The sequence below is a fragment of the Typopeltis vanoorti genome, chromosome 25 (genome assembly GCF_054136105.1).
Source record: "Typopeltis vanoorti isolate ZY-2024b chromosome 25, IOZ_Tvanoo_1.0, whole genome shotgun sequence".
Lineage (NCBI taxonomy): Eukaryota > Metazoa > Arthropoda > Arachnida > Uropygi > Thelyphonidae > Typopeltis > Typopeltis vanoorti.
In genome coordinates, this window is record NC_143573.1 from 19,779,254 (window position 1) to 19,804,341 (window position 25,088).

Genomic DNA, 25,088 nt, shown 5'->3' on the forward strand with positions numbered 1-25,088 from the left:
ATTCTGCTTTGATAGTGAAAAATTACATTCAAATTTAACATATGACCTCTTTTTATGAAATTTATCTCAGCTTAAAACTGAAATTTCTGCTACAGCAAGGAGAACATATGAAGCAGTTGGTCAGCAAAAAGTTGAAAACAACTAGTACAAAAAAACCGATTTCATTTTATTAAATCAGTTCATAAATAATACATCTACTGTTTTCATGACTTTTTTATAAGTCATTAAAAAAACTGATGTACTATTAACAATGAAGATATGGTTTTATATTAGCTGCACTAAATTCATACCTCAGTTTCATTAGGAGAATGAATTAGCTATAATGAAAAATATTTTTTGAATAGAAACACTGTCCTCTCAGACTGCTAATTCCAAATTAGATTTTCATTCTCAGCATTATTTACAGCATTCACAATAATTTTTGCTCCATTATTTTAGTGTTATCTACCTTCCTTCCTTCTAAGGAAATGGTATGCCTACATTACACACTTCATATCAGAATAACTAATAAACTACTGAATTGACCATCATGTGTGTTTAGATAAATTTACAACTAGTCTTGTAGGTCACCAAAACACATTTTTCTGTATTCAGTTAAAAAAAGGAAAACATTCTAAGTACAGGAAATGGAGTGAGCACATGTACCACAGTACTAACAAAAAAATGTTTAAGAATACCTAATAGGATCACAAAACTATTTCAGACTGAAAATTACAAGTTCACAGTATTAAAATCTATCTTCAGTAAAAGCAAACTTCAAACAAGACAGAATGTCATAACAACTGGCTAAATATAAATGACAGATGTCACATACTAGAGATTATTAATAAATAAATGTAACGTCTCTAGATATTTGTGTGATCTAAGTATCACAAAATAATCTCTGAAATCTAATGATATGTACTTATTTGAAGTCACAGTTTACTTATATTTTTTTCAACTACAGACAGCCCTAACTTATGTAAATTCAGCCTTATGCAAATTATCCTGAAAGAACTATGAAACAAACTGGCTTATAAAAATTATGCTTACTGTACATATGTTACATGCCTGCCACATAACCATGGTTGTCTGCAAGGAAGACAGCCTATGAGGTGGATGTATGCACCGTCCTTAACTACTGAATATATATGTATATTTGTATTCATACACTTTCTTAAGTTTTAGAATTTGTGTGTGATGGGGTAGAGTACAATTATGAGTGGAAAAAGAAACAGAAGGGTCATAAATAAATCCATCAAAATTAATCTTGAAATGAAATTGAAAATTATAAATTAAAAATAATTATCTAGTCGATAGCATATTTAAAATATTTTTAAACTGATTTTTGTATCATGGCAAGTGTTTAAAAAAGCCATTATCATAAGTTCCCCTTGCTGTGTGCATACGTAACACTCTTGAACATGATGTTTTTGTAACACATACTTTTTTCAAGAATGAAAATTTCTGGATAATGTTGGTGAAGATGTTTTTAACTTGATTATAGTGGACAAAGTAATTGGGTGATCAATCTTAATGCTCCATGCTCCTAGAAGACCAAAAAGAGAAAAAAATCACACTTTTTGCCTGTTATCTAGAACTATGTGAAAAGAAGAAAGATAAGCTGTTCAATCATCTCTTAAAAATTTCATATCGAAAGTTTATGCTGGCCAAATTAAACTTTTTTTAATATTTTTTCCTGCTATTTGTATTTTATTATATCACTTAGCATTAATAATTACATACTGAAATCTAATTTATGCATACATCCTGTGAATGAAACTAATAGAAATAACCGTTAAAACATGTCCATTACATAAAATTTGAATTACGTGAAGTTTGCAGAATGCAACTCTTACGTAAATTGGGGACTGCCTGTATTTCTTTGGCATAAAGGCAACTTCTCTTTATAAAGATTATAGCATCAGTCTGAGACACTATGTGTTTCTAATTATGGCTAAAAATTGTCAAACTTTTACTAGTTTAAAAAGTTTATAGTCTTAAATAAAATATTCACTATATACAAATATTCATGATAAAGAAATATTCAATATATACAAATATTAAGATAGGTACATTATATACATAAACAGTCAACAACTATATACAATTTTAAACAGCAAGCTTCTGATCACTTTTTAGAACAATCAGGATTGTCTTCACTGGATATCGAAACATGAACAAAAATAGAAGCTGGAATAATAGGTTCTCCTTTTCCGTCTTCCAAATGCACATGCCGATAACCTAAGAATTTTTTTTTTTTAAACATAAATATATTAACATATCATAGATCAATTTAAATGAAAGAAACCTTACTCTATCAATAAATTATATTCTTAATTTAATTCTTAATCGAAGTGTAAGCAAACAAAGTTTGTATGTGAAGTATGACTGGGTTACTAATATATAGAGATTAATGACTTCATCCATTGCCTTGGTATCGCATAATACAAAGCACACATCCTTTTCAGTGTGTATAATACTATGCATTATGGAAAGGACCACTATCCAGGTTGGTTTCAACCTTTAAGAGTGATCTCTGATTATTATTATTATTATTATTATTATTATTATTATTCAGGCCTCCAAGGAGTCAAAAGACTCATCGAGGGAGGTCCTTTCTAAGACATAAAGTCTGTCAAGACTCATCGAGGGGAGGTCCCCCCCTGAGAAACACAAAGTTTATCATACCACTCTTTAAACTCACTGACCGTTCTCGCTCCCACCACTCCATCAGGCAATGCATTCCACGGCTCAACCACCCTCCACACAAAGAAAACACTCCTTACCCTCTTGCTCACAGTTTCCTTTCGTAACTTCCAGGGATGGCTTCTTGTCATCACTCCTTCCTGCTGATCAACCAAGCGAAAGAACTCCCCAGTGTCAACCCTGTAACCACCTCTCAACAGTTTAAAAGTCTCAATCATATCACCTCTCCTTCTTCTATCCACCAAACTCTGCAGTCCACATTCTCTCAGCCGATCCTCATAACTATCCTTGTACAGTCCTGAAACCATCTTTGTCATCCTTCTTTGTATCCTTTCCACAGTTAATTTATCCCCTTCAAATCCTGGGGACCAAATCTGAGAACAATAGTCCAAGTGTGGTCTGATCAGAGACTTATACAACGGAATGATAACCCTCTTATCTCTGCAGGTCAGTGTCCTTCTCATAATAGCAGCAATCCTCTGTGTTACCTTCACCACCTTTGCAATATGTCCCCTAAACTTCAGGTTTCTATCAATCATCAACCCCAGATCTCTTGTCTCCCCTACTTCCTCCAGTATAACTCCTCCCATAGAGTATGCAGCATCCCATCGATGTTTCCCAAACCTCAAGACCTTACATTTTGCTGCATTAAACTAACAGCCTCCATTCATTTGCCCATCTATCTAGCTTATTTAAATCCTCTTGCAGGGCTACCACATCTGCACTATTACTAATAATCCTTCCCAGCTTCGCATCATCCGCAAACAACTGAATATCCCCCTGCAATCCACTGGCTATGTCATTGATATAAAGGTTAAACAATATAGGTCCTAGTACTGAGCCCTGTGGGACCCCACTTGTAACCCTCTGCCTCCTGGAAACTGCTCCACCATACACAACTCTCTGATACCTATCAGACAGCCAATCCTGAATCCAGTTGACCAATCTGACATCCAGACCCATGTGCTGCAACTTAAATATCAGCTTATCATGTGGCACCCTGTCAAATGCCTTCGCCAAGTCTAAGAAAATTGCAGTATATGCCTTTCCCTCATCTAATGTCCTCGTAACTTTATTATAAAAGGCTAGCATATTGCTAAAACAACAGCGTCCTTTCACAAATCCATGTTGATTCTCACAGATAACATTACCCTCATCTGCCCAATGCTGTACATGGTCCCTCACTACTTTCTCCAAGATCTTAACAACTACTGATGACACACAGACTGGCCTATAATTAGACACTTCCAGTCTGTTACCACCCTAATGCAATGGCACTATCTTACCTTCCTTCCATTCCCTGGGCACCTTTGCCAAAGCCAGACTTTCATTGAAAAGCCACGTTAAAGGTATTGTCAATTCCCTAGCACATTCTCTCAAAACTCGTGGCGAAATACCATCCAGTCCCACAGCTTTACTGACATCCAGAGTACTCAGTATCTGAAACACACTCTCCTCCTGTACCTCCAGACCTTGTACCAGTCCTATCCCTCTAGCATTAAAACTGACTCCTCTAGGATGAAATACTCCAATAAAGTGTTCATTGAACAATTCCACTATGTCCTCTGCATCAGTCACTCTATTCCCATTTTTATCCCACTATATCATTCTTCCACAGTCATTTCTCCTCCTACTGGCCACATAGCTAAAAAATTCCCTAGGATTTTCTTTGGATCTTAGGGCCAATCTCCTCTCATATTCTAGTTTCGCTTTCCTTACCACACGAGTCACTCTTCTGGCCTGTGTCTTATATTCCTCATGCATCTCTTCACCTGTCTCCTTATATCTCTTCCATAGCCTCTTTTTTGCATGCAATTCCTGTTTAATATTGTTTGTCATCCACTTTACTCCAAATTGCGCCCTCTTCTTCACTCGTGGTATACAACTTACCATTGCTGATAACAAATATTCTTTCACAATTTCCCACGCACTGGTGATATCCCGGCCTTCCAATTCCTCCCTCCATGAAACTTCCCGAAGTTGACGTCTAAGACTATTATAATCACCTGCCTTATAATTCCACATAAGTTCCCGTCTCTTTGATACTCCTGCATGTCTATTCATTTTCCAAGTCAACACCATATGGTCACTCTCTCCAACTGGTGGGAGAGACGTCAACTCAGTTATTATCAACTCTTCTGATGCTATAACCAAATCCAAAATTTTTGAACCTCTTGTTCCCTCTGTTACATGTTGCCTAAGACATTTGTCCCTCAAGAATTCTAGAAATTCCATTCCCCTATTGTTACATGCATCTTCCTCTCTCCAATTTATACTACTGAAGTTAAAATCTCCCATAACAATCATTCTTCTTGCACTTGCCAAACTTAGCTGTCTAAACATCTCCTGGTCCCCATCCTCTGTGCTCCTGGGTCTGTAGCAACACCCCACTAAATATCCTGTCTTGCCTACCTCTACCTCACACCATACGCTCTCAAAATCATTTGTCTCACTTCCTTCCAAATTCTCCACTCTTAGAGGACATAGGTCATCACTTATCATAAGCTATAAAACTCACTGAGTGACCTTAAAGGATCACTACTAAACTCGTCACTCCTGACCTGAATGATGACTAGGATAGGAAACTCAGCAGTGGCTCCACTCAATGATAGACAAAAACTCACCACAGAGCAGAGCCTCTCTACATCCTCAGGAAGCAAGCAAACCCAAAGATGAACATTATCAAATGTCATCAGTGGGAGCCAGACCCAGAGAAGATACCAAGGTTAAAGTAATGCAGAATTCATATATTTCCTATATACAAGCAGTGAAAAGGTGTATCAGCTTATTATTACATTACCCTTGATCAGACATAGATGTCAAAATTTTTTGTTCCCTTAGTTATACTGTAAATTAAAGATGATAAGAAATTATATTCTTGTTTAATCTTTTATCCAAGTGTAAGCAAACAAAGTTTGCATGTGAAGTATCATGACTGGGCTACTATATATAGAGGCTAACGACTTCACATCATTGATGGTATATTAAGGCAACTGATGTAAAATCATTAGTCTCGATATACAAGTAGCTCAGTTGCGAAGATACATACGTCATGTGCAAACTTTGTTTGCTTACACTTGAATAAAGGATTAAACAAAAATGTAATTTCTTGGCATCTTTAATTTCTAGCATAACCTAGTGAAAAAACTTTTTCAACTTACTCTATCAAGAATTTTTTATTTATTTATTTTTTTCAGTAGTGATTGGTATTAATCACATTATATTTCACATTTTACATAATAAAATTATTATTTTAAGGCCATTATGATTAAATTGATATTGCAAGATTTGATGGAAGGTATTAAAATTCTTTGACCAGATGAAGAAAACTTAAGGTTTTATAATGTGGTAAATACGAAATGCTGTGTCCATGTGTAGAGGCTTAAGTGCTGTGTCCATGTGTAGAGGCTTAAGTGCTGTGAGAACTCATGTTGGAGGCTTAATGGATTTTATACAGCACTCAGAAAGGATTAAAAACAGAATTTAATTCTTCCTATATTTCGTCTCAGTCAATGAGACATCTTCAGGGATTACAAAAAAACTAATGTAATATAAAAACAAATAACAAACAATACTAAGCCCAACCATGTGGGTTACACTAAAGTCCTATCTAGGTGGAGCGCCCTCTAAGGGTGGTTGTAGGTGGAAATATAGGAAGAATTAAATTCTGTTTTTAATCACTTACAACTGCCCCTCTGTGGGGCGGTTGTAGGTGATTACATCTAGGTGGAGCCCTTTGTGGAGGGCTCCACCTAGATAGGACTTTAGTGTCACCCGTGTGGTTGGGCTTAGTATTGTTTGTTATTTGTTTTTATGTTACATTCATTTTTTTTGTAATCCCTGAAGATGTCTCATTGACTGAGACGAAATATAGGAAGAATTAAATTCGGATTTTAATCCTTTCTGAGTGCTGTATACAATCCATTAAGCCTCCAACATGATGAAATTATATTCTTGTTTTACTCCTTTCCTCATGCATGAGCAAATAAAGTTTGTGTGTGGAGTAAGTATCTTTACAACTAGGCTGCTATACGGAGACAGGTGATTTAAGATGATGTTGCCCTAATATTCCATAATGCACAGCACACTTCCTTTTGGATGTGCATATTGCCATGCATTATGGGACCGGTCACTACCCAAACTGGTTTCAACAATTACTGAGATCTCATCATTGGGAGCCAGTCCTGTAGAGATCATTATCATCATTCTTTGCCTCCACAGAGAGTTCCACTGTCACTATCCACACATAACCACCAACCCATTCATTCAGCGTCACTGCACTCAAAAAACATTCAGGTAATGAATTCTAATCACCTGCCATTCTTTATGCAGCAAGACTATTCGCCTCCACACATTGTTCACAACTTTCTTATACAGCTTCCAGAAATTTTATTGTTATCCACTCAATGAAAAAACCTTTTTCATTTTAATCCATGTTTTGTTCCATAACGAAAAATGGTGTAGTACTATATTATTAAGATACTATATACTCTAGATTAGAGATAGTTGTAATGAGTATTTTTTTTTTTTTTTTTTTTTTTTTTTTTCACTTGGTTAGAAAGTAAATTATACTAAATAAGAAATCATATTCTTGTTTCAATTCTGTTGACCTGGCTTTTCAATGAAAGTTTGGCTATGGGAAAGGTACAAAAGGAATGGAAGGAAGGTAAGATAGTGCCATTGCAAAAGGGCAGTAGCAGACTGGAAGTGTCTAATTATAGGCCAGTTTGTGTTTCATCAGTAGTAATTAAGATCTTGGAGAAATTAGTGAAGGGCCATATAGAGCGTTGGGCAGTGAGAGTAATGTTATCTGTGAGAGTCAACATGGATTTGATTGCCTTTCATTATAAAGTGACAAAATCAGTTGATGAGGGAAAGGCATATACTGCCATGTTTTATGGATTTTGCAAAGGCATTTGACAGGGTGCCACATGATAAGCTGATATTTAAGTTGCAGCATAGGGATTTCGATGTCGGGTTAGTCAACTGGATGCAGGATTGGCTGTCTGATAGGTACCAGAGAGTTGTGTATGGTGTGGGACAATATCAAGGAGGTAGAAGGTTCCAAGTGGGGTCCCACAGGGCTGAGAAGTGGGACCTGTATTGTTTAACCTTTATATCAATGACATTGTCAATGGATTGCAGGGGGGGGGCAGGATTTGAAGGGGATAAATTATCTATGGAAAGGGTACAGAGTCAGATAACAGAGATGGTTTCAGGACTGTAGAATGTTAGTTTTGAGGATTGGCTGAAGGAATGTCGACTGTAGAGTTTGGTGGATAGAAGGAGAGGTGATATGATTGCGACTTTTAAACTGTTGAGAGGCAGTTACAGGTTTGACACTGGGGTGTTCTTTCACTTTCTGGAAGGAGCAGTGACAAGAGGCCATCCCTGGAAGTTACAAAAGGAAGCTGTGAGCAAGAGGGTGAGGAGTGGTTTTTTTGCATGGAGGGTGGTTGAACTGTGGAATGTATTGTCTGATAGAGTTGTGAGAGCAAGAACGGTCAATGAGTTCAAGGAGTGGTATGATAGAAAAAAGTAGCAAACAAAAGTAGTAATGCACGTATCAATCTTTATTTTTTCTACAGGCACTAACTTTAATACTTTGCATGTGAAATATCTTCATGACTTGTAAATAACTTGTATTTACAAGTCATGAAGTAAAATAACTTGTAAATAACTTATAAAAATGATAAGTGGAACTTATCATTTTTATAAGTGGAACTATCTTTTAGGAAAATAAAAGAAACTCAAGATATATGAGAAAATAAGAAAAGAATTCAGAAATAATTAGAACATTTAATATGAGTATTCAAAAAATAACATCTTTACAGAATAACAGAAAATAAATTAAATTACATAAAGATACTTGAAATTTTTTAAATTAAAATTTTAGGGTTTTTGATTTCATATTCACAAAATTAGAAATAATGGTCTTAACGTCTAATTCCACACATATATCATTTTCAATAGCTATTAACGCCACTAACAAGTCTTTTTTGTGACATACTTGTTCTTACATAAGTTTTAATCAATTTCAACTTGGAAAAGGAACGTTCACCGCTTGCTACACTAACAGGTAAGGTTAATAGTATTCTTAAAGCAATTGAAAAGTTAGGGAAAGATAAATTATTGGACACAATAAAATTAAGAATATCGAAAGGGTTTTGAATATTTAAATTATCCTTCCGAAAAATATCCTGAAAAGCACATATCTCATCATATAGTTCTATTGCATTTATGTCTTTATTGACGTAAATCATTCAAGAGAATCTCTAAATCGTCACAATTTTTTCGTAAATGTTCGTTATTAATTTGTAGTAATCTATACAAGAAATTGAAATTATTATAATATGTTTTTAGTTGTTAAAAACGTTCTATTAACGAACACATTGCAACGTCTAGAAGTGTATAAAACACATTCACTCTAAATTTATCTTCTGGCGATTATGGCATTTCGTCATGATGCTCATAGTCAAATTGTCGTGTCTTCTTTCGCTGTCGAACTTCCATACCAGTTTTAAATTCTTGTTCTCCATCCAGCTCTTCACTCAGTTTTCGCCATTTTTAGAACTTCTTCAAAATTTATATACTCTTTAATCTTTAATATTCTTAAATACTCTTTTAAGAATATTTTTAAGTTTTCAATTGATTCTAAAGCAAGTGTAATGTTCATATTTTTGTCTTGAAGCATTATACTCACAGGGTTTATTAAAATTTCCATTATTTAAAATTTCAAAAAGTGCATCGTAAATTTCTCCTAATTAATATCATAAAGGGCGGATTGCATTAATTTTAATTTCCCATCACGTTTCTGATGGCTGTTTTGATGTTAAATTTTTTACGAACTTCAAAAGGATTGCCCAACGTTTGTAAGAGAATGAAAAGAAATTGTATATTTCTTGAATAATTGCAAAGAAACTAATTGTATCTGCGTTCACTTTGGCTGCATCGTTAATGATTAAATTTAGAGTATGAGCAGCACATGGCACATAAAAAGCTCTAGGATTTTTGTTCAAAAGCAAATTTTGGAGCCTATATTTTTTCCTTTCATATTTGCCCCATTGTCATATCCTTGACCTTGCATGTCTTAAATGGGAATGTTCCATTTTTCCAGTTGTTGCATTATTGTTGCACATAAACCACCTCGTGTGGAATCTGACATATCTGCAAAACGTAAAATGTTTTCCCTGATCTTGACAATTCCATTGCCACCGGAAACAAAGCGAATAATAATGGTTATTTGTTCTGTTTTACTTGCATCCGGTGTGCAGTCTAAAATTATGGAATAATATTTAGATTTTAGAATTGATAATAAAATTGTATCCCTGATTGCATTAGTTAAAGTTTCCATTATTTCATTTTGACTGTCTTTATCCATATAGTGAATTCTATTGTTTCGTTGTAGGGCCATTTCAACATGATTTTCCATAACGGGATCAAACGTTGCAAACAGTTCGACTTATTTTAAAAAATTGCTGTTATTCCTTTCATATAATTTATCAGATGATCCTCAAAAAGCTAAATTTTGGCTAACAAGGAATTTTATAATTTCAATCAAGCATTCTAAAACACTCGTCCAATGTTTCTTTTACATTTCATACATGCTTTGAGTCTCGCAATCAATAGCAGTTTTTTTTTTTTAAATTTTTATCAAGTTTATTCCATTTTAAGAAATTTTTCATGTGAGTTAAACTAGTCTCATGTCTATGCAAACTTGTACTTATATTTCTCCAATCGTTATAACCCTCTGCAAGACTACTTGATTCAGTAGGTGCGAAAAGTTTGCAACGAAAGCAAAAAACAGAATTTAAAGTTTCCGAATAAATGAGCCATGTTCTTGGCACGAGCTCCCGTTTTCCATTTTTTTATTATAATACGTGTCGCCAAATTTACGACCATATGCATTTCTGGGATATATTATATTTTTCTTTTGAACAGGCCCCATTTCAATTAAAACAACTCGTAATTTTTCATCAATATTTCCCCATTCACCTGGATCTTCTAAATTTACAGAGACTAACAATGTGTTAGTTTCGTGGTCAACGTCAACTAAATCTTCTAATAACTGTTTTTCACTTAAATCATGCATCTTGTTCAATAGTACTTTCATGCAAACTGGATGATGTGCACAGTTCTTCAATTCTGATTTTTGATGTATCAAGTTAGTTATAATCTGCATCAGAATATTTTAATAAATTTATTAAGAGCCCTAGTTTGTTTCTTAATATCTGCTTCTTTCGCAGCATGACGCTTACGATTTTGCACACCAGATAACTTTTTTTAATTTTTGATTCCATTTCTATTTTATACCCACAAGAAATTATTACACAACATGACACAGAGACGAAATAATAGTCCGCACTGCACTACTGTCAGTAGCTTACTGAGATGCATACCATATGACTGGTTAACTAGCAACAAATGTTTTGTATGAAAATTCGTTTCTGCGCATAAAAACGTTCACCATTTCACTTTAGATAGACTGCAGTAGACAACATCTGCAGGCAAGCATTTAGCCTGCTCTCGCTGCAAAATTGTAAACAGCCGGCTGATCAAAGAGGCGGCAATATACAATTGTTTTAAATTTTTATTCGGTGTATCTGGCCTTATTTAGTTTAATATTGATCATTCTAAGAATTTTTTGTTTTTATGATAAAAATTTTGTTTCTTAAAAATGAACTTATGAACTGTGCCCCCTTCGTAGCAGTGCCCGCATACACCGGCCCTGTCTAGAAGTTCAGGAAGAAATTCTCAGGAAGTTTTCTAATCTTTCTTTTCTTAAATTCTGTAAAAATAGCTTTAAGACCTTTCATACATTAAATTTACAAACCTGAAACATAAAAGTATCAAGCATTGTAATATTTATAATTTTAAATTTTAGTAAAATAAGTTTGTGCTATATAAACTATAGATGGTTATTAAACTTTTATTACAAATTAATGAAACTATTTGAAACTGCCGTAGCACAATTGGAAAAATAGTGGAACATTGCACCCTTCGATTGGAAAAGACATGGGTTTGATCCTTGTCGTGATGAGGGGAATCCTTATATGGCTTTTTCAGTTGAAGGTGAGTTAGCCAATCTCATATACGGTGGTAGCAGTATTTTTTCACCCGGCAACTCGGGTTTCATAAAGACAAATCAGCCTTCAGGACACATGCAATTTACAGACAAAAAATACTGTTGTTGGTGATGATGGGCAACAGATGGCGTGGTAGTGTCATAATTGAAGAATTAAGGAGTAGTGGACAGGAAGAGATGTATTTAGCGAAGTAGAGTAGTATGCCCTCCTGCAATGGGTCCTTGGACTCCCTGGAGGTGTCACGTAATAATAATTATTATTATTATTATTATTCCTGATACCTCCAAGGAGTCCGAAGACTCATCGCGGGAGGACATCTTCAACTGTCTCTACACCTTACCTCTACTACGAATCAACGCCATCTACCGCCCACCTCCAACACCACCACAACTAGTAATTTTTGTCTGTAAATTGCGTGTGTTCTGAAGGGCCGATTTGTATGTATGCGGGATGAAAAACCCGAGTTTCCGGGAGAAAAAACCCTGCTACCTCCGTATGAGATCGGCTAACTCACCATCGATTGAAATCGACCAGATAAAGATTCCTCCCGTCGCGACGAGAATCGAACTTAGGCCTATTCCAATCGAAGGGCGCAATGTACCGTCGTTCTTCCAATTGCGCTACAGAGGCGCTCAATGAAACTATTTGAAACTGCGTAGCACAATTGGAAAAATATAATAATAATAATATTTGATGACTGTAAAAAATAAAATATTATTCATTATTTCATATATCTATTTGTGTTCTTTTAAATGTAATATAATAATATTATAAGATCACACACATATTTGTGTCTAATTGTGGGCTCACTCTTTGAGTGAAATTAGACTTATTAATTTATATACAAATAATAATTTCTTCTGCAGACACCAACTTTAATACAGGATATCCTCCATATTACTATAGTGCAAAAGATTATCCTTTTTTACCTTGAAGGCACTGATCTTCTGCATGTGGGGTTATTTTTCTTGTAGCAGTACTAATGCTAAAAGGTTTTAAAGAATTTAAAGGTTTCATGCCCCCACACTTGCTAGATTCCTATCAGACCAACAGGTCTTTTTCTTTTTCATTGAAAAAAAAAAAAGAAAAAGACCAACAGGTCTTTTTCTTTTTCATTGTGGAGCATAAGCCTTACAGACCCATTTTTGGCCAAAAGTATGCAAGTCCTTTCTCTCCTTAAAATATCCAAGATGTTTTGCCTTGTGAGGCAAAATGACAAGGCTAAAGCAAAGAGTACATATGAGTATAAGAAAAAAACAAGTACAAAAACATAAAAGACCATGGTGCAAAATTAATTTAATCTTTTAAAAAGATTAAACTTACCTTCTGCGATAGATGTAAATGGAAGTGCAAACCTTCCTAGAGTTTCATTTTTACCAGCTGCATTTCTGTCTTTTACCTTAAATACAATTATTGCTAAGTCTGGCATATTAAGCTGTATATAAAGCACTTCATTCCACACAGGATTGAAACCTAAACATAATAAATACAGTTTAATTTATTAGACAAAATACAATAAAGGACTGAAAATATGTAATTCTGGAATCGAACAATTTTGAAGTTTGAATTTCTACAGATTTTAGATACAGTAAATTAAAATATCATCCAGTCATCAAGATTAGGGAATACCAGTGACTGGAAGAATCAAAGGCGCAATGATTAAAAATAAATAAATAAAATAATGTGGTGTTTTATAAAAATAAAGTGTTTTTTTTAAATTATTGAGTCTACCAATATTTGTATATACAATGGATCTGTTAAATTCACATTAATGAAACAATCACTAAAAGCTTTAATTACAGTTGAAGAAAGAAATAGATAGAAATAGTGGAAACTATATAATGTCATTATAAAAGGACAAATTCTTTACTGCATTTGATTAGATTCTGAATTCATTAAAATATCTGACAACTTTTTATTACAGAAGCCAGAGAGGTTAGGTATAGTTTCTGGGAAAATTCCCATGCTACTCCTCTTAAACGCTATTATTATAATTACGGCTATTATAGCCTGTTTTTGTTTAGGAGTGTCCCTTATTTTAAATACATTGGCTATTATTATTACTCAAAATACTCACCCATAATGCCCTAAAATATATATACCCCCTTTTTTGAGTAATAATAGCCAATGTATTTAAAATAAGGTACACTCCTAAACAAAAACAGACTATAATAGCCATAATTATAATAATAGCCAGCGAGGTTGTTTATTTCAAACAGTTCACTTATTTAAATGCATTATTTTTTAATAAAAATTCCACACAAACAGCAACAGAAACTAATACCCTTCTATGATGAGTCCAGTGGCATCACATGCCCATTTCGGTTGGGTGTGCTGTCGTGGCTTATTTATAAATAGAACATGTAAGACCACAGTAATAACTCTTAATAAATAAAGGTACAAATATTTCATACTGAAATTAACAGCACATCCTCAGTGTCATATAAACAGTTAAAAGAATTGAATACAAAATCAAGAACAGTCGGTGAATCACCAATTAAAATTGTTGCCGCGTACTAGGAAATTAATTACTAAATAATATTGATAAATAATCCTTTAAAGATAATTAATTTTTAATTTTTATTGATGATTGCATAGAATAAAAGTTTCCCAGATTTTTGAGAGAGAAAGACAGTGATTTCGATTTAGGTTTGGATGACGTAAAATAGCTTCACAACTTTCTTTAAAAAGGCGTTCATATTTGAACCTGCATCTATGGAGGAGAAGAGCTTTATCCCACTGGATATTATGAGTAGTGTCAATGCTGTGTCGTGATAGACCAGACTTATGAGGTTTCATGTATTCAATATAATATTGATGTTCCTTAATTCTTTTTTCCACAGAACAGCCTGTTTGTCCAAAATAAGATACATTGCATTCACATGGTATTTGATAAACACCAGCCAAAGATAGAGGTAAAAGTTTATCTTTTGTAGATGGCAATGAATAAGAGATTTTTGTTGATAGGAATACATGTGGGAATCAGATGATACTTCTTCAAAATTCTGCCTATCGGTTCTGAGATACCTGGAATGTAGGGGATTGGAACTCTGCAGTCTGTTGAAGAAACTTGAGGTAATGGAACATAGGAATCAATTATCTACTGGATTTGATTGAGGTTGTAACCATTTGATTCTATTAACTTTTTTATAGTGGACAGTTCTTGTTGTAAGATTATTAGAGAGGAGCACACTTTATGTGCTCCATTAATTAAGGATTTGATAATGCAAACTTTTTGAGATGTGTGATGAGCAGACTTTTGATGAAGATATCTACTGGCAGATACATTCATCAAAAGTCTGCTCATTAATTAGTAGTGGTAGAGAGGATGAGATGTGTTTAGCCAAGTAGAGTAGTGTGTCCTCCCACGATGAGTTCTTGAACTCCCTGGAGGTGTCACGTAATAATAATAATAGTAATAATAATAATTATTATTCAGGATTTCCATGGAGTCATATGACTCATCTTGGGAGGCTCATCTTAAACAACACAAAGCTCACAAAACACAAAGTCTATCACACAATTCCTTAAATTCATTCACTGTTATTGCTCTCACCACCCTATCAAGTAATGCATTCCATGGTCCAACCACCCTCCATATTAAAAGCCATTCCTCACACTTTCTCACCACCTCCATTTGTAACTTCCGGAGATAACCCCTTGTCTTTTGCTCCTTTCTCTTGTTCTACCATATGAAAGAACTGCCCTCCATTTGTAACTTCCAGAGATGCCCCCCCTTGTCTTTGTTCTTTTCTCCTGTTCTACCATATGAAAGAACACTGCCCAGTGTCAATCATGTAATTACATCTCAACAGTTTAAATATCTCAATCATATCATCTCACTTCTCCTATTGACCAAACCCTGCAGTCTGCATGTCCTCAGTCTATCCTCACAACTAACATTGAACAGTCCTGATATCATTTTTGTTATCTGTATTTTCCAGTAGATGGAAAAGAGGAAGAGACAGAAGAATTTTACAGAAAACTTCAGGAATGTATTGACGAAACAAATAAAAATGAAGCAACAATCTTGATGGGAGATTTCAATTCTAGAGTGGGAAATAACCCAATAATAGGATGCATTGGATCAGAGGGAGAATCAGTAATCAATAACAATGGAATTTTATTAAGAGACTTCTGCATATTTATTATTATTATTAAACAAGACCTCATGGAGTCAAAGACTCATCTAGGAGGTCCTTTTATCTCACACACATCTCATCATACTGGGTCTTAAACACATTCAAACTCCCTGCAGACACCACACTCTCAGGCAAGGCATTCCAATCATTCACAACTCTGCACGAAAAAAACCTGCCTCTCACTCCCCTACTCACACCCTCTTTATACAGTTTCCAGGGATGACCTCTGGTTCTCCCCTGATCTCCCACTATTCGCTGTAGAACTTCTCCACCATTGATCCTATAGCAACCCCTTACCAACTTGTAGGTCTCTATCATATCTCCCCTCTTCCTTCTCTCCACTAGTCTCTGCAAATTACATCTTTTCAATCTTTCCTCATATTCGACATTCCAGAGGTCAGAAACTACCTTAGTCAGTCGCCTTTGGACCCTTTCCAACATCTCTTCATCCTTCTGAAAACCAGGTGACCAAATCTGGGCACAATAGTCCATGTGTGGCCTAATCAAAGCCTTATACAATGGAACAAGAATCTCCCTACTTCTACATGTCAGTGTCCTCCTCATCATTCCCAGAAGTCTTTGTGTTGTCTTCACAATTTTGGCGATGTGACCCCTAAATTTTAGATCCTTATCCACTATCACTCCCAGATCTCTTATTTCCTCTACTTCCAACAATATATTTTCACCAAGCATAAATTCTGCATCCCATCTTTGTTTTCCAAATTTTAAAACCTTACATTTTGCAACATTGAACTCACATCCCCATTTGCTTGCCCAATCACTCAATTTATTCAAGTCTTCTTGCAAGGCCACAACATCTTCACTACTCTTTATGGTTCGTCCCAACTTTGCATCATCTGCAAACAACTGAATATCTCCATCCAAATCTTCGCCAATATCATTAATATACAAGTTAAATAGTAATGGCCCTAAAACAGATCCCTGAGGCACTCCACTAGTGACTTTCCTTTTCCTGGATATTGCACCCCCATACACAACTTGTTGATACCTATCAGATAGCCAGTCTCCAATCCAATGCACTAATCTAATATCCAACCCCATCTGCTCTAGTTTGACTGTCAACTTATCATGAGGCACTCTATCAAAAGCTTTTGCGAAATCCAAGTATATTACTGTGTATCCTTCTCCTCTGTCCAAGGAAGCAGTCACTTTATTGTAATAAGTAAGTAGATTACTAAAACACGACCTCCCTTTAGCAAATTCATGCTGTCCATCAAAGATTATACCATTGTTGTCAACCCAACTCTGGATCCTAGTTCTCACAAGCTTCTCCAACAACTTAACCACAACACCTGACACACAGATAGGCCTATAGTTTGATGCTTGAGTTCGATCACCTCCTTTATGAAGTGGCACAATCTTGCCCTCCTTCCACTCTTTAGGGACTTGACCAAGTGCAAGACTCGTATTAAAAAAATATGTCAAGGCAGGTGTCAACTCTCTGGCACATTCCTTCAGAATACGCGGTGATATATTATCAAGTCCCACAGCCTTATTTACATCTAGTTTACTCAACTCCCCAAACACCTCTTGCTCACTTACAGTCAGTCTCTCCTCCCCATCATCAACTGCTCTTAATCTCTCCATGAAGTCACATTCACAAGATTGAAAGATCTTTATGAACTGCTCATTAAGTATCTCCACCACACATTCTGCAACAGCTGTCTTTATACCATTTCCTCCAATCAATGTCATCCTTCCATAATCATTCTTTCTTTTGCTGGCTACATATCGAAAGAACTCCCTAGGATTCTTTTTAGCTTCATTAGCTAACTGCTGTTCATACCTCTCTTTAGCTACTCTCACCAACCAAGTCACTCTCCTTGCCTGGTCTTTGTAGAACTCATGAAATTGGTTACTTCCACTTCTCTTATGCTGCCTCCACAATGCCCTTTTTCTCTGTATTGCATGCTTAATCTCTTTATTCATCCATCTCACACCTAACTTATTTAACCTTCTCACCCGTGGTATACATTTAGACATTGCATCCACTAAATATTTTTTGAAAATCCCCCAAGCTGCATTGATCTCTTTTCCAGCTAACTCCTCATTCCATGCTACACCTGCAAGCTGTCTCCTGAGCTCTTCATAATCACCCCCCTTGTAGTTCCACATATACCCTTTTTTCACAGGGGTCCTTGCACTGCTGGCAACCACCCAAGTAATCACCTCATGGTCACTTTCGCCAATTGGTGGATGATTTGATACCTCATTGATAATTACATCCTCCGATGAGATGACCAAATCCAAGACCCTTAATCCTCTTGTGCCCTCTGTTACATACTGTCTGAGGTAGTTATCCCTCAAAAACTCAAGAAACTCATTTTCTTTACTTCCAGTTGCTATCTCTTCATTCCAATCTATATTGCCATAATTAAAATCACCCATAATGATCATCCTTTTCTTATTTGCTTGGCTTATTTGACTATACATTTCACTATCACCACCATCCACATTACCAGGTCTATAACAACATCCCACCAAGTATTTGAATCTATTCACCTCTATCTCACACCATACTGCCTCAAAACCACTGGCCCCATTTCCCCCTTGCATCTCTACCTTGTATGGACATAACTCTTTCTCTATCATCAATAGCACTCTCCCTCCCTTTTTACCCCTTCTATCCTCACGAAACACATCATACCTTTCCATCTCTATTCCTGTCAGGATGTCATCCTCATCTAACCATGTCTCACTTATTCCGACAATCTCTGGGTGCACAGACGCAATTAGTGCAACCATTTCATCCGCCTTGTTTCTTATACTTCTAGCATTGGTATACAAACACAACAACTCATTTCTGGATCTACAGCTAGTTCCACTGATACCACTCACTCGATGTGATCTCTCCATGCTGGACTGGGGCCATTTCCCTTTCTGCTTCTTCATTTTAGAACCCTTTGCAATTCCATCTGTTTCCTTTTGATCCCTGATCATCCCATTACTTTCCTGCCTACACATTCTCTCACCTCCTCTTGGAGCATCCACCTTTCTCACGCTGTGTATCCCTGTCCACCCTGAGCCTCCCCGTTTCCCTGTTCCTCTTGCACACCCATTCTCTCATTATCTATACTCATACCACTCACTTCCACATTCATTTCCACTCCTTCAATCTCTCCTGTCTTACTCTCCTGCTCTTCCACATCACTCCCCTCTCGATCTGATTCATTCTCTCTATTCACTTCTCTACCTTCCAGCAGCAGTCTCTCCAAGCGACTCACACCATAACCACTCAAATGCAGTCCATCGCTCCCATACAGCTCACTTCGTCCCTCAAACTCATTCCACACATTAACAAACTGTACTCCCATCTCCTCACACATTTCAGCCAGAATATCATTCATAATCCTTGCTCTCCGCCTCATTTCACCACAATCATACCTAGGCAACACACTGACCACCCTTCCTGTCACACTATTCTCCTTTATCTTTCCAAGCAGTCTCCTGACATTCATTCTGACATGCTCCTTGTTCTCTCTCAAATCATTCGTACCAATTAATACAATTAACTCTTTTGCTCGTTCCCGCCTCATATTCAATGCCTCAATCACTCTACTCATTTTACCGCCTGGAAAACATACCTTGTGCATTTTATCCTCTAGCACACCTTTAATAATGGAGTCACCATACAATGCCACTCGCTCATCTTTTGTTAACTCTTTCATGCCATCATGATTTATTTTAATAGTTTTGACCTGCATTCTCTTAATTTCATTCCGCATCCATTTCATTTCTTGCTTCATCCAATCCAATTCACCTTCTGAACCTCGCGACACATTCACTCTATCATTAAATCTTTCTAACTTTCTAACTCTCGACCCTCTCTTCTCACTTTCCCTCTCATTCATCCTTCTTTGTTTCCGTACTTTCGGTCCAACATACGTCCAACTTTCACTGTCATTCTTCTCACTTTCACTCTCACATATCTTTCTTTGTTTCCGTACTTTCGGACTAACATGCGTCCAACTTTCGCTATCATTCTTCTCACTTTTACTGTCATTCATCTTTCTTTGGTTCAGTACTTTCGTTCCAACATGCGTCCAACTTTCGCCATCAGTCATTCTTTTTTCGCAATCATTCATTCTTTCGATTTTTTTTACTTGCGATTTCTGCACCACGCCATTTCTACTTTCATTCGTTCTCTCAATTTCGTTTCTTTCCGCCTCACTTTCGTCCCTTTTAACATCCGTTACGGTTGTCAAATCGCTCTTTTTCTTTTTTCCTGATTTTTTAACATTTTTTCGCCTGTCTTTCCCGCCATCCTCTTTCAAACGTGCACTCACGACACAATCGGTACTAGCACTTTCTGTTATCAACTTCATATTCGCATTCATCAATTCCTCGTTCAGGTCACATTTCGCACACACCCTTCTTCCATCCGCACTAAACATCCACAAATCATTTATGTAATCGAAGGAATACATATAACAGACCTCACACTTAACGAACCTACTGAAATCCAAATTAAAATCATGGAATGACAATGCAGCCGCCATTTTTTTCTCTCTGCAGGTTACTAGGTCTAATATTAACGTTTTCGTATTTAGTTTAAGCAAGAAAAAAAACCCCACACTAATAATATCGGTAGCGTACAACGTTTACAGCCGCTCTTACTTAAACAATTACGCATATATACTTAATTATTCCTAGTAAAACTTATCTGAATCAGGAGCTCTTCAAAGCACATTCGTAGCGCTTGACCCACTATTTAACAGTTTAAAAATCAGCAATACTATCTTCAGGCATAAAAATATACATAAGTATACATGGGAAGCAAGAGGAACTAAATCAATAATAGATTACATTATTATTAACAACAAACTAAATAATAATATCAAGGATACAAGGGTTTTTAGAGGAAGCGAAATTGATAGTGATCACCTGCTAGTTAAAAGAAGATTTGAATTCATAAAAAGAATCAAGTACTTCAAAAGAAAAAAAGATAATGTACCAACATCTAATAAACAGTTTAAAATTCACCTCCTATAACAGGAGAGTATCAGAAACTTATATAAAAGCAGAATAAGAGATAAAATGAAACCAACCACAAACAATATTGAAATTGACGGAAAAATATAAAGGAAACCATACTAAAAGCAGCAGAAGAAAGTTTAGGATATAAATCAAGGAAAAACAAAAAAATGGCTCAAAACTTGGAATGATGACTTAAAGGAATCATAATATCATAACAAATACATTATTATTTGTAATAATTTGAGTTCTGTGGTTAATTTTCTTAATATGCAGATTTACACCCGCCCCCCCCAAGTTTTCAGGAATAAAACCCTACTTGCCCATGCCAGAGACTGACTAACTTGGAAAACAGTCAAAGAAAAGCTTACGAAAAAAAAAAAAAAAAAAAATATTATTACGAACAACTCCAAGGAGTCCTTAGACTCATTGAGAGAGGCCCTAAACATCATGTCTACAACTATTCAGCTTCCACACAGTATCTATCATACCTTGCCTTAAACCCACTCAGTCATGGCACCCACAACAGACTGGCAATTTATTCAACTCACTCACCATTCTCCATGCAAAAAACCTAGTTCTAACATCTTTGCTAACCACACTCTTGCCCAGTTTCCATGGATGGCCCCTAGTCCTCCCACCAATAGTCCTATTCTCAAAAATATACTCTGAATTAATCTTATAGAAACCCTTCAGTAATTTGAATGCCTCAATCACATCACCCCTTTTCCTCCTATCAACCAATTTCTGCAACCCACAAATCTTCAACCTGTTCTCATAAAGTTCATTCCATAGACCTGCTATCCATCTTGGTCACTCGCCTCTGGATCCTCTCTACCTCCTCCCCATCAAGAAGAAACCCTGGCACCAGATCTGGGCACAATAGTCCAGATGGGGTCTTATCAAGGCTCGATACAGAGGAACAATAACTTGCTTCTCTCTGCTCGTCAAAGTATTCTTCGGTAACCAAGTGAATTGATGAGCTAATTTAGCCACTTTTACAATGTGCCCCGTAAACTTCAATTCCTTATGCACCAACACCCCCCAAATCCCTGGCTTCGTCAATCTCCTGGAGTACAGTTCCACCAATGTGATATACTGCTGCTAATCTTTTCACCCCAAAATGCATAACCTTACACTTTGCCACATTAAATTGACATCCATTCTCCTTAGCCCAGTTCCCCAATCTATCCAATTCATCTTGCAAAATTTTGACATCGTGTGCATTCACTATTGCTCTACTCAACTTTGCATCATCAGCAAACAAATGAATAGTTCATTATGTTGAATTTTTTCTTGACAATTATTTATAAGACTATTACACTTTTTTTATATAATCTTTGTCAAGTAGCTTTATTTTATCCTCCTACATGTTTCGCCAATTTTTCTATTGGCATCCTCAGGGAATACAAACTAGTAAGCTAAAATAAAGGTTACAGACTAGGTTATAACTGATGGTTCTAATTCATACAAAAAATTGGTATTGTGCGTGACAATGTGTGTGTCTCGTTAACGTGATTTATTCGTTATGGCTCATGACGTAATTGTTATGAAAGTTCATTTCTTTGATGTTCAATGATCTGATTAAAGTTTTCCAAATTTCTGGTAAAATTAGACCTTGCTTCTTGTTTAGGTTTTCAGTTTTACGGGTGACTGTAGCTGCTTCTTTAAAGTTTCTTGAATGGTAGTTATCTTCTATGTATGGAATAAGGCTCTTATCCCACTCAGTGTGATGGTTAGCAGATGCAAAGTAGCATGAAAGGCCTGAAATGTCTTGTCTGTTATTTATTTCTGACATATCCTATGTGTTCTTTCTTTCTCGTTTCAAAGCTTCTAGAGGTCTGACCTACGTAACTAATACCACATGAGCAAGGTATATTATATACTCCAGAGTACTTGTAGAATGGGTGAGGATCTTTCGGTGATCTTAAAAATTTCGAATAGCGTTGATCGGTTTGAATGCCACTCTGATCTTATGTGGTTTTAAAAGGTTAGCTAATTTTTTGGAAATGTTGCTGACAAACGGAATCGTAATTGTACTGATGTATTGGACGTCATCACATTGTCTATGTGGTATATCAGTAAAGAGAATCTTGTTATAGAGTCTTTTTGGGTAACCATTTAAAGAAAGTTCTTTGGATATTGTAGTTAATTCCGTTAGTAGGTCATCCTTGTCTATCGTATACTGTATAGCTCTTTTCTTGAGACTATGGATAATGCTAAGTTTCTGAGCTATGTGATGAGCTGAGTTGAAATGGAGGTAACGTCCAGTATTTGCAGGTTTCCTGTACACAGATAGGTTGATACTATTATTGGTTTGTTTCTTTATTAAAATGTCAAGGAATGGCAGTTTTTCATCTTTTTCCATTTCTAATGAATTTGATGGTATTGTGGAAACTATTGATTTCGTTGAGGTAATTCATTAGTTCTTCTTTCATTTGATCCCAAATGATAAAGATGTCATCTACATATCTGTACCAAATTTTCTGTTTTGGAATGATCTGGGATAAGATTTTTTTCTCTAGATCTTCCATGAATAAGTCAGCACAAGGAGGTGAGAGGGGACTACCTATGACTAATCCAGTGAGTTGTTTGTGGATCGTTTTTTGCCAAATAAAATAGTTAAAAGTTAAACAGTGATTGAACAAAGTAGTAATGTTTCTTGGGAACAAGTTGTCTAAGATGTTGATGACTTCGATGACTTCAACCACTGGAATGTTAGTAAACAGAGATGTAATGTCCAGGCTTGTTAGTATATCCTCTTTAAAGATAGGGATGTTTTTTATTTTATCTATAAAATGTTTTGAGTTTTTAATATAAGTATCCGAGACGTGAATGTGTTGTTGTAAAATCTTCGCAAGATACTTAGACAGTTGGTAAGTGGGAGAATAGATTCCATCAAGGTATATGTAATGGTATACCTTCTTTATGAATTTTTGGAAGGCCATACAATCTAGGAGTTAGCGGGTGCATTGATTTTAGCTTTCTTATTACTTCTATAGGCCAATTATTCTTTCCACGTAATAATTCATTGGTGTCATTATGGTTTTTTGTGGTAAGATCTCTACTGAGAACTTCATAGACAGACCTGTCAGATAATAGATTTTTAATTTTTTTCTTCATAATCTTTAGTATTTAATATAACTGTATTATTACCTTTGTCGGCTTTGAGTATGATGATGTCTTTATTATTCCTTAATTTGAGAAGCGTTCTTCTTTCCATTTCGTTAGAGTTGGACTTAGGAGATCTTGACAGAGCTGAAAGGATTATGCTGCTTTTAATCATAAGTCATTAGCTATTGGAAATGGTAGTGATGAGAAGACTTTTGTTAAGTTGCAGATGAACTCTATTTTAGGAATGGCAGTGGGTTTTAAAGCAAAACTGAATCCTATTTTGAGGACAGAGATCTCAGGTTTACTTAAAACGTGCTTAGATAGGTTAATTATCACTTGGTTATCTGGTAGAGATGGTTTGTAGTTGCTAAAATTATCATACAGCATTTTGAATTTATCAATTTGTGTCTTTTTGCTGTGATTAAATGTTTTGGTAAAACTGTTGATAATCATATTGTCTAATAGTTGCCATGTCTCAGCGTCAAGATTATTAGAGATATCTGTGAATAAATTATAGCACTGTGAGTCTATTTTGCTAAGCATGAATCTCGTATGGCGAATTCTTTCTCTAAGAAGAGCATACGAAGTTCGTTGGTAAATCATGTTTGTTGTCTAGTTTTATAATATTGTTTCAAACGAAGAAATTTTGGGATCACGCTATTGCCTCTACATCTTTTTAAAAAAGTCAGATGGTTTAAATACCTAGCTTTTTTGCATTTTAAACCTTCGAGATTGCGTACCTTTTGGTAATCTCTTGTCTGGTATTTCTGACATATCCAATGTGTTCTTTCTTTCTCGTTTCAAAGCTTCTAGAGGTCTGACCTACGTAACTAATACCACATGAGCAAGGTATATTATATACTCCAGAGTACTTGTAGAATGGGTGAGGATCTTTCGGTGATCTTAAAAATTTTCGAATAGTGTTGATTGGTTTGAATGCCTCTCTGATCTTATGTGGTTTTAAAAGGTTAGCTAATTTTTTGGAAATGTTGTTGACAAAAGGAATCGTAATTATACTGATGTATTGGACGTCATCACGTTGTCTATGTGGTATATCAGTAAA

At 35.7% G+C, this 25,088-nt stretch overlaps 1 protein-coding gene across 1 annotated transcript in view; it reads right to left on the reverse strand.

Moving 5' to 3' along the window:
* Positions 1-215: 215 nt before the first annotated feature.
* LOC150092589 (1-phosphatidylinositol 4,5-bisphosphate phosphodiesterase delta-4-like) overlaps positions 216-25,088 on the reverse strand; it is a 324,472-nt gene continuing 299,599 nt past the window's right edge. Inside the window, exons 19-20 of the mRNA XM_090414401.1 lie at positions 13,098-13,247; positions 216-2,223 (exon numbers count right to left, since the gene is read on the reverse strand). Coding sequence (XP_090270527.1) covers positions 2,111-2,223; positions 13,098-13,247 — 263 coding nt within the window. The 3' untranslated portion in view covers positions 216-2,110. The remainder of the gene's footprint in view (positions 2,224-13,097; positions 13,248-25,088) is intronic.